The sequence below is a fragment of the Grammomys surdaster genome, unplaced genomic scaffold, assembly GCF_004785775.1.
Source record: "Grammomys surdaster isolate TR1022 unplaced genomic scaffold, NIH_TR_1.0 126076, whole genome shotgun sequence".
NCBI lineage: Eukaryota > Metazoa > Chordata > Mammalia > Rodentia > Muridae > Grammomys > Grammomys surdaster.
In genome coordinates this window covers 2,033,935-2,052,280 of record NW_021620885.1, presented here as the reverse complement: position 1 = coordinate 2,052,280, position 18,346 = coordinate 2,033,935, and the positions used below count along the sequence as shown (strand labels likewise).

Below are 18,346 nucleotides of genomic sequence, written 5' to 3'. Positions count from 1 at the left end.
TCCCTCTCTCCCTCCCTCCCTCCCTTCTTCTATCTCTTACATTACTCTGCAAGTATGTGAATAAGTTTACATTTACTCATACTGTATTCAATTAAAAAATAGGGAAAAACCCCATTATGTATAAGGGAAAGGTTCTTTGTGTTCCAGTTGACTTTTTACCAGAAACAGTGAAGCTTAGAAGACATTGTGTGCTAAAAACCCATCTTACCATTGAATTCCACTTTCAATGAACTCATCCTTCAGAAGTGAGGCAAGTAACCTTTCACACCAACCAGTATGCCTGTCATCAAGAAACAGAAAAAGTGTTGGTGAGGAAATGGAGAAGTTGGAAGCTTGTATTCTTACAGCAGTATTATGAAGAATATGCAGATACCTGAAGGGACTGCTCTCTCCTGATCCGTCCTCAACCTTTTTCTGAGTTTGAGAAACCCTGGCACTTCACAGATTTCTCTGGCTCCTCATTCACTGGAATCATTTTTATACTGTTGATGGAAAACTAGTCTCCAGTTGAGTCTCTTAGGCCTTAACATACTTCCTCTTAAGTGCTCAACAGATTTGTTTTGGTTTTACGTTTTCATTGTTTACTAGTTATTTGTTCGTTCATTTTGTGAACCTCATGCATGATAGGAAAGTTCCCTACCACTGAGCTATATCCCCAGCCTTAGGCATTATGGAAAATAGTTTCTCAGAAACTTGAAGATGAGGCATGAAGGTGCTGGGCAGCTAGCATAATCATTAAGAGCACTCACTGTTCCTGCAGAGAACCTGGGTTGTGTTCCCAGTATCCACATGGCACTCACAACTGCTTCTAACTCAGTTCAAGGAGAACTGGACTCTGAGCTCCCGTATGACTGGGCTGCAGTAGCTCTCAGGATTCTGTGATCCAGGTTTCATTGTTCCTTTAGGGAAGTAGAAGAATTTACTGTGTTAGCATGTCCCTTGAATGTTTTAAAAACAATATCTTGGTTACACTGACTCTAGATGAGTTAGTTCATAATAATTATATTTAAAAAACAAACTTACACTTAGCAAATGTACACTTAGTTGTAGGACCAGGGTGTTGTTCCTCAGGAAAGGGCTTGAAATGCATCTCATACTTCTGGGTCCTTTCTCCAGAGTGTCTTGGGGGAGGGAGGAGTGAGTAGGCCAAGTGCAGATGGAGTTTCTGGCAGTGACATTCCTATGTGATGCCGTGATGGGGAAAACTGAGCTTACCAGAGCAAGAGCAAATCCTCATCCCATCTGGTGACTCTGAGTCACCAGTGCTGTGTCACTGTGCACATGGAGAGAGAGAAAGCCATATGGCTTTCTACGTTTTATCTATACTATATGTCCACATTTGTTCTAAATATAATAGTCTTGAGGAATCATCATCATCATCAGTGATTTGGGCTACATATTTGGAGAAGACACACCAGAGCTTGATCTGTATCTGATGTTAAGGAGGAAGGGAGCTTCTTGCAGCTGTGCTTACCCAGGGCCATCAACTTAGACAAATGGCATAGAATTAAGAAAGTTAGAAAGATGATTTATAACATTTTACAGCTTAGCGCTCAGTGTCAGGGCATTACTATTTTACAGTAAGGTCTTTTTAAAACACCAGACTTTTTCTTTAGGTATTTGTGCCTTAATTTTGTTTGAGGGATATGAAGATACTTGACATGAGCTGTGTTGCTTTAAATGAAGATCCTTAATATGCAAGCAGCAGAGGCCAGCATAGCACTCTTAACTTAATGACGAGGCCCTGAGTGCTACAGTGCCTTTAGTTAGAACAAAGCATCCCAGAACTCTTTTAATACTCCAGTTCTAAACCCTGGCTGAAACAGAAACTCATGCACTTTTCATTCTTCCTAGGAATACCCTCACCTGCAGGAAACTGTTATGTGTAAGTGCATTCCTTTTACAAGGATGTTCTGATATCTACAGTATTTCCTTTTCTTATGAAGTTACCGTCAATGTCAAACGTTCTCAGGCAACCCTTTCTGTGCTGCAGTGGCTTCTCAGCAGCATCCCTGCAAATGGCACGGCTGCTTTAACAAGAAGCCCCTAGGAATGCCTAGAACAGCTACGGCGTTCTAGAACAGCTGCCTTCTTCATCTTTTTCTTGAATCATCAGGTGTTCAGCTTTGACTTGATCCACTGAGAATTGCCTCTTTAAAGAATATAATGAGATTGGATTTGTTTGCAGAAGTCTGTAGGAAGTAATATTAGATTATTATTTTAACATCTCATTATGAACAAAAATGTTTTCCCGTAGCTACTTTGAGAGTTGACTTTTCTTCTCCTTGTGTTCTGTGCTGAGGGCCTCTGGGGACAGAATAGGACTAGTCTCTGTGGCAGTGACTGTGGCGGACAATGTTCATGCTTTATCAGAATCGATGCATCACAGTGACAAGGAGAGAAGTCTTGTTAGCAGACATTTTTCTGGTCTAGATCCTTCCCTCTCACTGCTGGGGAGAGAGGCTGAGAACAGCATTGTCACCTGGGCAGACATCTGGATGGACGGTCTTCGTCCCTTCAGCAGGAGAGCCTTGTCTTTCCTACCGTAGCCATTTGGTGTGGGCTCTTGATTTCACAAAATCCTAATTCTTGCCCTTTTTGCTTCTGCTCATGCTTCACCAGGCCACCAGTGACATTCCCGTTATACCTTGAGTCAGACATAGAAGGTTTTGATGACGCTTAAGGTAATTTAGGAATTGTTTCCTGTAGAGGTTAAATATATCAGTAATGGATGACAGCAGGTACATTAACGTGCAGGAGTCTAGTTATATTTGTATGTGCATACAGTTATGGATGTAATCAGGGGCATTGTATCTATGGTGATTGATTTCAAAGGTAGCCTCCTAACTTAAATGGCTACTTTTAAAAATTAAGTTCTTTGATATAAGTCAACAGTGAAGTGCGTGCATGTGTGCATGTGTGCGTGTGTGCGTGCGTGCGTGTGTGTGTGTGTGCGTGCGTGTGTGTGTGTGTGCGTGCGTGTGTGTGTGTGTGCATGCGTGTGTGCGTGCGTGTGTGCGTGTGCGACTCTGACCCAGGGCCATCAAGCTCTAATCTCATTTACCTACTTAATTTCACACTATGAAAACCTATTCTTAAATGAAATGTGAAACTAATTCTGCACGTGGAACTGGCTATCAAGGTTGTTTTTCTCATCAGAATCTTTATGACATGAGATGTGTTTTCATAGTACTGCCTTCCCCTGCTTTCCTCCACTGGGAGGAGCTATCACTTTGTCAGGTGATCCGCTCTCCTGTCTTCTGTGGAGCAAGCTCTCCATCTTGTCCTCATGGGAGGTGGACAAGTGAATGCTCTGGCCCTCACACCAGCAGCCTAACACACACACACACACACACACACACGAGAGCACACACACGCACACACGTGCACACATGCACACGCATACGTCACTGTGCCTTTGGAAATGATTCTTTTAAATAGCCATTTAATTCTTGTCTGTAAAAATCAGCCTGCCAGTAAATTCAGCACAGTCTGATACGTTACTGGTCAACTATAATTTAAAGGTGATATTACATAGACAGGAGCTTGGCAAATGAATTTGATGTTTCACTCCTGGAAATCTGAGCACAGAGTGAGCAGACACTGGCTAGAATAATGTGTAAATCCCACTTACATTTTGATTGCTCATCTATAAACCATAAGATGGTTGATATAGTTTTAGATCAGTCTATCTAATAATGCCTTTAAACTTTAGAAAGCCTGCTTTTCCAGATTGTATCCTTGTACTTTGTGACTTCAAAGGAAATTGGGTTTTGAAGTCATTTTCCTCTCACACCTGCTTTATTTGTTAGATAATTCTAACCTGTGGTATAATCCTTATATTAACCCCCTGAGGGAATGGCTGAGAGTTTTGATGAAAGGCTTCCTCTTCTAGGGTGGGGTGCCAAAAGCAAAACTAGGGCAAGTTGTGCGTGCATGAGTACATACGAATACATACAGTCATTTCATGTACAGAAAATGTTTTCAATACTTAAACTTTTCCCCTGAAATTTTTTTAACTTTATTTGAAGAAATATTATACTTTTGGGTTCTGCTTTCTTCATGTAGTTTAGTTACATGTTTTTAGTACTCACATTCTGGAAGAGCACTCTAGTGTGCTCGTGAAGAACACTGCCCAGAACAGCATACAGGCACAGCAGAAATGCCTGCTGCTTTTTTCGTGACACTGTCATTGCTGTACAGGTGACATTAGCATTTCCATTGCATCTTTCAGTCAGCTATTGCACAAGGTGACCTCTCCAGCTGCTCAGAACAGACAGGCATTTCAGAAAGGAAGGGGAGAATGCTCAGGTTTCCCTGGGGAGTGGAAACCCAGCCTGTGAAGTACACGTGCTCTTCACCATCCTGCACATAGCCACACGTGCTGGACTCCCATGCAGTCGGCCTTGTGTCCTGGCAATGGTTTCTCAGCTTTTACTGCTGCAGACTTAGGAAACAACAAAACATACCCTGAGCACAGACATGCTTTTCCAGTGCTTGCTATGTTTTTGTGTTTCAGTGTTCTTTGTCTCAAGCCTTCTAGCAGGATTTTCCTTTTCCTTTTCCTTTTTTGAAATATCTGTATCTCATGTTTGGGTTGAAGCTATATAGCAGGTCCTCACATTCCTAAAGGGATCATTGTTTGCACAGTGGGAATGATGTGTTTCCCTAGAAGTACATTACACAAAATATATGTATCTTCAAAGTGCCAGCTTCTCCTCACTTGTAACTCTAAACAAAGCTTATATTATTTTTCTCAGTCTTATGATCAAATTGATGTACAAATAGTGATTTACATGAAATCTTTAGTTAGCACAGTAGTGCTGAAAAAGGAGAAATTACCTTACCTATTCTATTAGATTCTCTTAAGTTGTTCCAAATGATGAATACTAATGTCTTTATAGACTGCTTAGAACTGTTGGCCTGCTGCTCTTAGAAGTAAAAGCAGCAGGGTAGTCAAGTAGAGAGGGGCAGCGAGGTTCAGCAACTGCAGTGTTGACAGCAGAGTGGACTCTGGAGACAGGTGGTTGGTGAGTGAGTGAGTGGGCAGTGCAAGACAGCACTGAGCTCTCCTGCTGAGTGGACCTCATGGTACCCTATGGCCAATGTTGCTCTCTTGTTCTGTGTCTGCTGCTGGCCAGAGGCTGAGACGTGCAGCATTCCTGGGCTACCTGCCAGTTCTTCCAAACAGATCCGTGCACTCTTCCCAGCCTGTCTCTACTCCTTCTCCTTCTGAGTCTTGTTGCCTACACTCACTCCATTCATCTGCACTAGTAAATTAGACCTGAAAGTTTTAAAAGCCAGAAGGTTTGTCTCTGTTGTGGTGTGTGATATTCAGAAATATACACGGAAAGAGAAGTGCAGACTGACTGGCTTCTCAGCAAGTTCTGCCTCCCTTCCTTGATGTTTTACCTGCCCCATCCTTCCCTGTGGTCACTGCCAAGTGAGTCCTGTGGAAATGTAACTTGGCTTACAATAGTCATGTCCTTACAGTGTGATTGACATGGTACACGATTGACATGGTACACGATTGACATGGTACACGATTGACATGTTACATGATGATTGACATGGTTCTTTTCTTTTCCCTCTAATGTTTTCTTATGGAAAACTCACAAGTGTGTTTTATTTTTGTTTACTTTAGAGTCTCTATACCTATGCTGCTTTCTTAGAGCGATGCCTCTTTCTTTATGTACCTATTATTTAATAATTAATTGCTCTTCTTTGACGTTCCTTCATCTATGTGACTTTCCTTATTTTTTCCCAAATAAAGTGATATATTGAGGGACCAGAAGAGCAGATCATTCTTTAAATGTAAAATGCTTTACATTTACATGTGTTGGTTAGGTTAGGAAGTTTATATTTGACATAGTTAGAAAACTGAGCTTTGAACAAATACCTAGATAGTAAAATGTAAACACTCAATGGTTTCCTGTTACTCATGGCTGATTCTTATTATTTCCAGGAGAGAAAGGAGAGACTATCCAAATTTGAATCTATTCGTCATTCAATTGCTGGGATAATTAAGTCTCCAAAATCGGTCCTCGGATCTTCATCAGTAAGTGGGATTAACTATGTGCTGTCTCGTAGTGACCACGGTCTTGCTGTTTCCGGTTATATGTTTATGCTCACAAATAGGAAACTTGGGTTGGATTCAACTGTTTTTATGCATAGGACTCTGTTTACATATGAATGTAGTATACCCCCGGGCAAAATAGGAAGGATAGAAATAGCTTGTTTGCAGTAGACTTCCTTTATTGGCCATGGATACTCTGCGGCCACTGCTGGATGGTGGAAACTGTAGGTAGTATTGAACGATTATACACACACACTCTATACATATTCCATTGTTATACAATTTACGAGGCATGGTAGGATATTAGCTATGTCAAGTATTGATAAAGTAGAACAGTTTTCACAGCATACTAATGAAGGCTGGGTGAAGGACTTTTCAAAATAATCTACCATTCTAAGGTCTGCTGAAGGTGTGAGATGATGTGAGCCCATGCTGTGTGTGGACACTGGAATTGCTGTGGCAAACATGGTAAGGGAAGCAGCAGGTTACAGGTACCTTGTGCGGCATGTATCTAATGGGCTTTCTGTGACTTTGGAACCTTACTAGAGGCCTAGTGTAAACAGTGTTAGTTAGGAAATAATGCTTTTATAATAGCTAGTACTGTATCTGTGTTCTTAAAATGTGTAAGCTTGTATTTCCATTGTAAAGGACATTTGATAATGAAAGTAATTTCTTTGCTAGATTAATCATTAAAATTTCAGTTTGGCTTCTCCTGGTGGAGCATAGTAGAATATGAATGATCTATTTTAACATCTGTAGTTCAAGCATGAAATACCCCAAGCAACCACTTGGAGCTGTTCTCTCCTGCTGAATGCTGCCTGCTGCCTTCCAAGCACAAGCTGACAGAGGGCTTGAGTTTTAATGTGAATGTGATTGTGGCACACGATAAGCCTGGGAATCTACAAATGAATAGCCATTTAGAGACAATTTTATCGTAACTTAAAATTTTTTGATTAGGTGATATCTTTTCTTATACAGACAAGCCCTATATACTAGCCACATTAGTTTGTTTTCTTGTGATAAACTTCACATGACACAGAATTCATGTTCTCACATTTTCATCAGAGGCTTCATGTGTTTGCTATGTTGTGCATCTGTGGGGATGTGGCCATTCACCTGTGGAGGAGGCAGTGGGACAGAGAAGTGATGCACAGGCTCCTGTGACTCCTTGAGGAGTCCTGATGTCATATACAGTGTATGATCTCCACTGTTCCCGGCCTGCCTGTGAGGTAACACAAAGAACCTGAGGTTGGGCTGGTAGCTCCTTCACAGAAATCTCTATGGGGCATTGGACCCTCCCCTACAGGCATGGGCAGGCGAGCCAGATTCTGTTAAACACCTATTGTGCCTTGATTTGCCCTTGAGTGCATAAACATACCCCAGTTGGCTAAAAAGCTATATATAAGCTTGTGTAACAAACAACAAAGCTAGATCTGCACTTTGATGCTGGTCTCCAGAGTCTGAACTGCAGGCATCATCATGGACTCTGCCTCCATTTACCCCCTACTTCCCGTTTCCTGTTCCCACAATAATTACCACAGGATGCTCTGATGGTTTAGTCCCCCAGAAGGGTACTCCACACCCCTTGGAAGATAGCTCAGTCCCTACTTACCCCGTTTCTTGATATTTCAAACAGTGTACGTCTGAGTGCTCTAACAACAGTGTACGTCTGAGTGCTCTAACAACAGTGTACGTCTGAGTGCTCTAACAACAGTGTATGTCTGAGTGCTCTAACAACAGTATAAATCTGAGTACTACTGTTATCTCACATCGCTGTCTATCTATCTATCGTATTCTAGTTTTTGTGTTCTGGTTTTTGAGACACAGTTTCTCTGCATGTAGCCTGGGCTTTCTTTTGTTTTATTGTATTGTTTTATTCAAGCATGAAGTCACTGTGCATTGTCATTGTCATTTTTATTTGGAAGTTTTAATGAGTAATAATGTTAAGTGTCCTTCATGTGCTAATTGGCTACCTACTGTGGAAGCCTAACTCCGACAATGTGTTCAGTAATCCATGGAGAGGATATGGGGTCAGTGATGGTGTAAAGCAGGCACACATTCATGCACACTAGTAAGCAAGCTCCAACAACTTCATACATACATGTGCATGCATGCATATATCATATATACATACATACATGCACACACAGACATTCACATGTTGGGTGGATGCAACAAGGCTCCCACCATTTTAGATACATCCACATGCATACATTTTTGTGGATGGATGGAGAAAAGCTCCAGTGGCAAGCTCCAGCCACTTTACACACACACACACACACACACACACACACACACACACACACACACACGTTTGGTGGGTGAAGCAAAGCTTCAACAAGTAGGCTCTAACAACTTTATTTTTTCTTATAGCTTTCTTTCTATCACCTAAGACAGAGTTCTCTATGTAAGAAAAAGTTACCTCATAGCCACAAGAAACATGTTCTCTAAAAACAATCACCACATAACATATTCATCAAAAACAGATTAAAACCATTACACAAAAGGAAATTACAACAGGATTATTGATTATGTATACATCTTTTGAAATTCATACCCAACTAAACATTTTTCATCTACCTTTCTCTCCACAAGTTGATTGTAACCCCAAAGCCATAATTCTTATGTCGCTGATTAAGGAAGCCAGTCTTTAGTACCAAATTTTCCCTATGCTTAGCTGACAACAATTTGTATTTACCAAGAAACAGATCATGATCTATCTTATGTTTTATTTTTGAAGTCTTGTTCAGCTAAGCTGGCTAAGCATCTATCCTCTATTCTTATTCTCAGAATTATTTGCTCTTTATTCATAACTCTGTCTTTTCATGGTGTACCCTGAAACCTATGGCCACGCCCCTAGATCACAAGATCGAAGAACTCAGGCTCAACCTGGAAAGAGTATTTCCTGTAATTATTAACTTGTCTCAAGCCAGCTTCTCTCTTTAGTACAATTGCACGCTTGTCAGGCATGCACGATCACTGTGCTCCCTTTCTAACCAACCTCTGCAGCCCTCACTGTTCTATCAGGAGGGGCACATACCACTCTTAATTCCAACTTTATTACAGCTTTCTGGCAAACCAACTTAAGCCATCTCCTGAAACTTGCTATCAATTACCCTAACTTCCTAAAACTATGTAAACCAAATCAATAATTCTGTAAAATCATTAATTCATCTCAACAATATTATATTTTTTCAAAAAATTGTATTTTTGAAAGTTCATCTTCATATTGATCTGCATAAAAATGACCGTCTCCAGGAAGCTTGCCTACACATTGCAGCTACTTATGCATGGCGTATGCCAACCTATGTAGTCTTTAAAGATAAACCTGTTTATAATGTTGGCACTCTTAAAATCTTTTTATATGGTTTTTTTGAGGGTCTGCTGATTGAACCTAGGTTTTCATGCATGGTAGTACTCTATCAGTGAACTGCACCCTCAGCCATAAGCTTTGTTTTCCTAGCTGTTGAGTTGTGTGAGATTTTAAGTGTTTTGGGGGAAACAAGTCCCTTATCATAGATGTACTGTACAAATGTTTTCTCTTAGCCTGTAAGTTTGCTATTCTTCCACAGCTTCTAATTCCAATAGTGTGCACCATTAGTCTTGTGAATTTGATGTTAGTGTAAAAAGCTGTGCCCATCTCAAGTTGATGCACATCCTGTGTGCTCTTCACACTCACAGTTTAGTTATGTATGCGCCTTGATGTGGGTACAGGTCTAAATTCAGTCTTCTCCATCTAGAAGCATAGAATTCAGCAGTAAGGAATAGCTGTTTCTTTATTTAAAATTGGAGTTTTAATGCTTAATTTTAGATAAAGTAAAGCAAATATATATAGAAAATGAAATGAATTGTAATTGCATTTTTAATTGCCATACCAATTGGTCTGCATGTTTGTAACCAGTGGTAGAATTGTGGACACTTTAAAGAGTGTCTAGTGGGACGTTTAGATCTTGATGGAAGGAAGGACATGAGATAATTAGCTGATAGACAAACTAGGCTTTAATTTTAACTGTGTCTGATACATCAGATGTACTGGGCTTATGATCATGTTTTAACGTTGTATCAGCTCCAAGCACATGCATGCTCTTTCAGCATGCATGAAGGGAGCCAGGTAACACATCATTAGTATCCCAGAGCCTGGGACCAGCTCCACATCTAGTGTCTTTCCATCTTCACAAGGCTGTCATTTTGCATTGGAAACTGTTTCCCAGACCCTGCTTCTGAAGCCAGTGGCAGAGGTGTCGGGCAGCATTAACTGCACCTCTTGAAAGCGTCCTGGCAATCCTAATAGTTCATTTGAGTTGGAAAGCTTTCAAACCATATTAAAGTTATCGAGACCTGCTCTAGCCATGTCAAGAGTATTGCCCTTTCTCCAAGGCTCATTTTATATGGAATTGTTGCAATGCCTGGCTGAGCAACCTCCTGGTTCCATGTTACAGCTGCCTGTGAACTGTATTACTGGTTGTGGACTGTATAATGTCCCTCTAATTATAGCACTCTTTGAAAAACATTCTTTAAAATCAGGTTCATACAAGTCTTGATCCAAATTATTATTGTTTAATTCAAATAAAGATTAAAAGTTTTAAATTAGTCAACCCTATCTCTTTAAAAGTTATTTTTTCTGCACTGTATTGACATAGGAATTATTTTAATTTTAGGAATCTTTGAATTAGAATTTGGTATGTATGTATGTATGTATGTATGTATGTCTTTTTATGTAGACTCATAATGCAAATATGTTTTGCTTGTATTTTTCTGGCAAACTACATTACAGCTGTGTTTAAAGGTGTATCAGTTCCAGTATTAGAGATATAATATGAGCCTTCCACCATCAGCAGGGTTAGGGGTAGGGATGTTATCAGTTATAATTTCAGAAGTGTGGGTGATGGGGGTGGGAAGGTGGAGGGTGGAGTGGTGTTGTCATTCTCATGTAGTTTTCTGTGTTCATCTTTGTATCCAGAAAAGTAACCTGCAGTTTCTATAACAAGACAGGTTAAAATTAAATATTATACATTTTAAATTTCATTTGTCTTCTATTATTAAGGTTTTAACCTACTTTTCAGTTGTTTTAAAGATTTATTTATTTATTTATTTAACTTATTATATGAGTACACTGTCACTCTCTTCAAACACATAAGAAGATGGCATCAGATCTCATTCCAGATAGATAGATGGTTGTCAGCCACCATGTGGTTGCTGGAAATTGAACTTGGGACTTCTGGAAGAACAGTCAGTGCTCTTAACCAGTGAGCGATCTCTCCAGCCCCCCTTTTCAGGCTTTAAAGTTAAAAAAAAAAAAGGTAACAAGGAACTATAAATCTTTTGTGTTATATCATATTCTTATACATAGTTTTTCAAGAAAGTCTTATTAAGGTTAATTTTGTACAATTTTTATTGTATGAGACCAAATCTGCTTTTCATGTATTTCTTCAAATATTTAAAATAAGAAACAGACCATGCTGGACTCCTGTATTCTATACTGAAGTATGGCTATGTGCTGATGATTTTAAGGGTCTCCTCACAATCTTAGTTGAAATGTGTGATATAAAGTTACAAGTGATCACAATCAACTGGTGAAAACATGCTGTCATTGATATCGGGGCTTATTTTATCAATAAAATATATTTATTTTCTTAAACACAAAAGACAGAGTACAAACCTGATAGATATTTTCTCAAGATAATTTCTTTCCAAACATAGTTTATCTTCAAATCTGTCTCTAGCATCTTCGGTAGTATTTGAACCTCATGTTTGAAACCCCTTTCAGACTTACTGAGCATTCCGTACTCTGCCTGCCCTGAGTAAATGGCATTGTGATGGGTCGTCGGCTAATGAGGCACGGGATCAGACTGTGGCATCCTTGCTTTGTGCCGCTTTCCTGTCAGGAAGACCCTTTGAGAAGGATGTTTTTTGAACTCATCTTTGGGTACTTTGTTGTAGGAGAGGCTTATAAATAGCTTTCTACTGTAGCATAAAAATCTTGACTATTATATTTAGATAGATTGTGACGAATGTGGGGAAGAAATATACAACGTTTTTGATTACCTTCTTTAAAAATTACCAGCTCTTGGTATCAGTTCAGCAAGAGCTTTGGGCAGGTTTCACATCCCCTTTAAAATGTAGCATCTGTTTTTTTACTTAATGGTGGCTGGCTTGTTATGTGTCACTGTTTTCATTATTGTTAGCACTAGGAGAAAAAAAAACAGCATACTAATGAAAAATTGCCACATCAGGTTCATATTTTAAAAATGTAGCTGTCATAAATGGAAGAATAACCACAAAAACGTGTGATATACTTGAGGCCTATTTGGAACATTTTCTTTTTATCACAAATAAGATGAACTTTGGCTAATGGTGTGTTGGACTTGAATGAAAATATTTTAAACCTCTTCAGTGATACAGATGAGTGGAGGCTATTGTTAAAATTAGTTTTCACTTACTACGTAGTTGTCATAAGATTAATAATATCAACCTATAAATTATTATATGTATATGTTTGCCTTTTATTTATTGTGTTGGTCAGCTTTCCTGCACCATGGCAGAGTGCTGAGATAAATGGCTTCTGAGGAAGAACAGCTTATTTTGAGTCATTGGTGAAAATACATACTCGGCTCTGCTCATCTGTGAAGGAGTCAGGAGTCCTTCCAAGGCAGTGCCACCGGATGGTCTACCATCTTTACCTTGACTCTAGCCACCAGGGTCTGAAGACAGAGTCTTCAACACAGGGCTTTTGGAGGACATTTTAGATATAAACCATAACTTTATTATTAATCTTGATTATTTCCAACTTATAATTTTTTTCCATGAGGATCATCAATTCTGAGACCCATAATAATTTATGTCAGTGTTTCTATTTAGTTTATTTAGTTCCTGTGGATGAGTAGAGCACAAGAAAGCTTACTTGTGGTCATAGCATGTGTGCTTTCGCCTTCCTTTAGTTTCAGGGGTTTGAAGGCCATGTAGCTAGCTCTCACTTATTTCAGCCGTTTGGTATGCATCTCTTCCCCTAAAGTCATAGATGACTTGCTTTGTGTTCATGGCTTATAGTTGTCCCCGCATGTGTTGTGTTCGCATGCTGCTGATTTTCTTTGATGCTGTTTCTCCCAGAGCTTTAACTGCCATTGCTTTGCAAAACCAAGAGCAGCCATGTGGCAGAGCAATGGCTTAGCAGAGGTAAGGCAGAGGAGTGAGTGTAAGTTAGTGAGGCTGCTTCAGGTTGAACCTGAGACCCCTTCCTGCCATTGCACAGGGCACAGTCTGTGCTTCCAGAGTTAATCAATTCAATGACAAACACATGTCTACTGTGTTTGTTATACATTTCTCTGAAATGCTCTTTCATCATTTTTCTGATTGGTCAATAGTATTAAATAAATTTATTTTATGATAAGAGGAATAAGATTAGAACTGTTAACCTGAAGTGCTAATGTCCCTGCCCATGATAGAAATAGATATTTACTTGCACTAAACTTCAGCCCTGGTACTCCAGGAGACATTTTTTTTTCTTTTTTTTTTCTTTTTGGGGGGTTTCTCTGTAGCCCAGGCTGTCCTGGAACTCAGAAATCCACCTGCCTCTGCCTCCCAAGTGCTGGGATTAAAGGCATGCACCACCACTGCCCGGCCCAGGACATTTTTTTAAAAATAATTATGAAAATGTCAGGTTTATCATTTAATTTTTAATTGGCCAATGAAGGCAGAACATATGTATGAAGTACTTGCAAAGAATTTTATTTGGAAAAAAATTTTTTTCCCTAACTTTTTTTGTTCATATTTGTTTAGCAGCTCTCCGATGTGATCTCTATGGGTGAGAAGCCCCTGGCGGAGCATGACTGGTACCATGGCGCTATCCCCCGGATAGAGGCACAAGAACTCCTGAAGCAGCAAGGAGACTTCCTGGTTCGAGAGAGCCATGGGAAACCTGGTGAATATGTCCTTTCTGTATATTCTGACGGACAAAGGAGGCACTTTATCATACAATTTGTTGATGTACGTGTCCAGTCTAGTTCATTCCTATACATTGATGTAGCCCATTGTGCTAGGCTTGAAATATACTGGTGGATGGCTTATGAGAACTGCTGTCCATGCTATAAGTTTAACATTAACTCTCTGGTAACTCCATAAATATAATGCTCTAAAACTGACTGAAATATTGATCTTAATGAGAAAATACCATATTTAAAAGACAATAAAATTAAATTTAAATGGAAATATCTAAAATGTTGAATTTGAATACAAAGTTAAAAACAAAAGTAATGTAAATACCATGTATTTTTCTTCGTGTAGTAAAACTTAAGATTATGAGATGTATACCTATTTGACTAGTTTCAAACTGGGATCTTTTTTGTTGAATAGTATTAAGGAAAGACTTCAAGAGTGGTGAATTTATTTTATGATTGGCTATTACTGTTTTTTCTATTTTTCTATAATATCTGTTGACTTTATTAAGCAGTAAACAGAAAATGATAAATATAAACAGTTATCCACATTATATATTCTAAAGTTAATACTCTTGGAAGTTTTAAATTGTTAAACTACTTTTAATGACTTATGATCATTCTGTGTGTTTGTGATGTGTGGGGAGGAGGTGGTGCTGCTTTACACATGCGTGGAGGTCACATGACAGCTCACTGGAGTCACTTTTGTCTTTCTAACTCTTGGGGTTCTGGGGAGTGAAACTCAGGTTGCAGGCTTTTGCAGCAAGTGCATTCACCCACTAAGCCTTCTGATAGGCCCTAAGCATTGCCAAACCGCTCCCTGGTAGACTGTCATTATTAAGCACTAAATAGATGAATAGTAATTTTGACATTTTTACATTTTCTAACTGAGAAATTTATAGTGGCAGTGTTTTGGCGAATGGAAGAATTTTGCCTGCATTTGTTATTTCTCAATCTATTATTTGAAATGACTCTCTTCTGAAAAATGCCTGTCCACAGTTTTAGTTTATGTCAAGGCACAAGGGTAATACTAGTTACCTTATGTAAAGATTAAGCCTCAACCATAGCAAAACCTATAGGATTTTAGTGACTTAGAAACTTGTATACATATCAGTGTGAACTTAGGGTTGACTGCTTGAGCCATGAAACTTAGATTAACAGGCAATAATAAATTAACGATAAAATGATACATATTTAAAAAAAACTTTGGTGAAAATTTTCACCATAATGGCATTGTTTATTCTCTTGTTTATTTATTTATTTATTTATTTATTTATTTATTTATTCATTTATTCAGAATATACTTACTAAGTATTATGTTAGACCTAAACACATGAGCCATCAATAGCACAAAAGTGGTATTTAATATGTGAAATTTAGTAGTTAGTTGACTATATAAAAAAGGTACTAATAAATCATAAAGGAAAGATAGAATGTAATGTAACAATAACAAAGTCTAACACTCAGCATTCATCAGTGACTAGATAATCTAACCAGAAAAATTAACAAAGGAACAGCGGAGCTAACCATCTTGGACACAGTAGAGCTGAGACATCTATAGAGTGTTTTATCCAGCAGCCATTGACTTTGCTTTCCACTCAACTGCACTCTGAACTTTTTCCAGGACAGATTATATGTCACAAGAAACTGTCTTTTAATTAAAAAAAAAAGTCTTTTCTGATGTCTGTGAAGCTAGAAGAAACACAGGAAGAAACCTGGAAGCAGCATTAGACACGTGGAAATGAAACATTTCTTTAAAGAAACAGGTCACTGAAGGCATTCAATAAGAAATGTAAGATAAATGAAAATGGGAATATACCACACTAAAACTTACAGAACATAGCAAATGACATTCTCAACAGGAAAGTCTTGTCCCCAAATATAGACAACAGAAAACTGTTTGCCTGGTTTACAGCAAAGTAAAGTAGCTGCACAGAAAGGAAACCATCAACAGGAGAAAGAGGCAGCTTATCAGAATCAGAGCATTTGCAAACCATACAGCTAAAGGGATTATTATCCACAATATATAAAAAATCAAGTCCCTCACTAGCACAAAACCAAGTAACCCAATTCAAAAAGAAGAAAGGTCTGAGTAGACCTCTTAAAGCAATTTTCTTTTTTTTTTTTTTGTTATAAAAACTTAATAAGAATGTAATTACATGACTTTCCCCACTTCCCTTTTTTCCCTCCACCTCCTTCCATGTTCCTATTCTGTTATTGCTAGCTTCTTTATCCTGTTGTTATTGTTACACACACACACACACACACGCACGCATACACACACATGCACATTTGTGTATGTATAAACATATAAATACAGCCTGCTAAGACTTTTTGGTTTTTATGTGTGTGAGGTTTGGGAGCTGGCCACTTTGTACTGGACAGCCTCTTATAGGGCTCATTCCCGGGAGGGAGGAGCTGGTTTCCCTCTCAGCCATGACCCATTGACTGTAGTGTCTTGTCCAGGGCTGTGATCCCATGAGTTCCCCCTTTCACAGCAGCATGCCTTCAGTATGTTTTTTCTTAGAAGTAGAAATGTAAATAGTAACAGACATTTATGAAAGATCTTTGACACCTCTAATCATATCAGATCACTGAGATAGCATGTCTGTTTTTCAGAAGACAGACTGAAGGGCAAAGGCTATGAGGAAATGGAAAAAGAAGCATACATTTTTGGGGGAATGTTAATTAGTGTAGCCATTATAGAGATCAGTGTGAGGTGTCCCCAACAACCAGAAAGTAGAGCTGTGACATGATCTGGAAACACTGTGTCTTGGATCATATGACTACCTGAAATGAAGAGCATGTTTAAAAGACATTTCCATGGTTTCCTCTACACTATTCAGAGTGGCCAGGATGTGAGATCCACCTAAATGTCCAGTAGATAGATGCAGGGAAGGTGCTGGTGCACATGCGCCTTGGCATACTGTTCAGCCACAAAATCGTTTGAAATCCTGCCATGGCTAACACTGTGGATATAGTGGGATAGTGTTGTTATGTGAAATAATTCAGGTAGAAAACACTTGCTGTGGGGAAGCCCAGAGTTGAGTACAGAAGCTGGGAAAAGTGGGAGAGGTCAGTCCACAGGTACAGGGGTACAGTGGCTGTATTAGAAACAGGAAGTCCTGGTTTTCATGGTATAATAGGTAGAGTATAATTAATAGTAGTACATTATACATGTCAAAGTAGAAGAATTTTACTGTACTCACCATAAAGAAATGAGCAAAGTTTCAAGTGATGGATATCCTACTAAAAGTTATTTGATACCTGACATAGTCATGAATGAGAATATCACATTGTAGTTGATAAATGCACAAAGCTTTGACCAACCACATATTTTTTAAATTAAGAAATGGAAAGAGATTGGATATTGATCATGTATCAAGTTCACTTTGAGGTAATTAAATCTATGAATTACTTAGATTCATTACTGCAGTCTCTGAGGTCTTTAAAGCTACATTTTAAATTCATGCTGTGGATCTCATTGTATGCAGTAAAATGCCAGCATGTTTTTGCATAGCAATTCTAAACTTGTGGATTATCCATGTATAGTTAAAACTATTTTTTCCATTGTATAGTAATCATTCAGTCATTACTAGGGCAAGGCAATAACTACTTTAACGTTTAAGTGAAACTATTATGTAATTTTCTCTAGCTCTAATCCACTTTCAGACTTAGCCATTCCAAATCCATACTTCCCAGGAGGTACTGAGCAAGTAACTACCATTTTCAAGGCCAGCTTGGGGAACATGGCAAGATTCTGTTTCCAAAGAAATTAAATCAATCAAACCAAGCAAACCAGAAACTCAAGTTAGCCTTACTTTTTACTGTCTTATCATAGAGTTGCGTCACTCTGTATGGGATTGGGTTAGAGGAGGTAGGAGAAAGTCATACAGTTCTGTTTGAAGCCAAATCTAGTACAGCATGTGGAATCTTGAGAGTAAAGAAACAAACCAAAGCACTGGGAGTCTTCTCTCTCTTATTTGCGTAAACTTCATTGACAATGTCTTTATGTCCGGCAATATATCTTCCTATTTAAGAAAGAGAATTTACTGGTTTTATACCATGTTAGGATGCTGAGAACTTCACAGGTATCAGGATAATTTTTATAAAGTTAGTAATTTCAATTTTTGAAATGTTCTTAAATTAAAAAAGGGAAACAGAAAATCTCCTGTTTTCTTAGGTAGTTGTGTATGTTTGAGAACAGATAGACATGAAACTTAGAGCAGGGTTGAGGTGAGATTTCATTGTGTGTGAGCTTTATTTTATTATTTCTCATTAAATATTGCACATTGACATCTCGTGCTCATGAGTGTGTGAACCATGTGTAAGGTCTCTG

At 38.7% G+C, this 18,346-nt stretch overlaps 1 protein-coding gene across 4 annotated transcripts in view; it reads left to right on the top strand.

The window, feature by feature from the left end:
- Fer (FER tyrosine kinase) overlaps positions 1 to 18,346 on the top strand; it is a 263,815-nt gene that overhangs the window by 80,780 nt on the left and 164,689 nt on the right. For 2 of the 4 annotated variants that reach the window (XM_028755701.1, XM_028755699.1), the window contains exons 9-10: positions 5,966 to 6,058; positions 13,853 to 14,059. In XM_028755701.1, coding sequence (XP_028611534.1) covers positions 5,966 to 6,058; positions 13,853 to 14,059 — 300 coding nt within the window. Of the gene's footprint in view, positions 1 to 2,622; positions 2,679 to 5,965; positions 6,059 to 13,852; positions 14,060 to 18,346 lie in introns of those variants that run through there. The other 2 variants (XM_028755700.1, XR_003709785.1) reach the window with 2 other exon arrangements.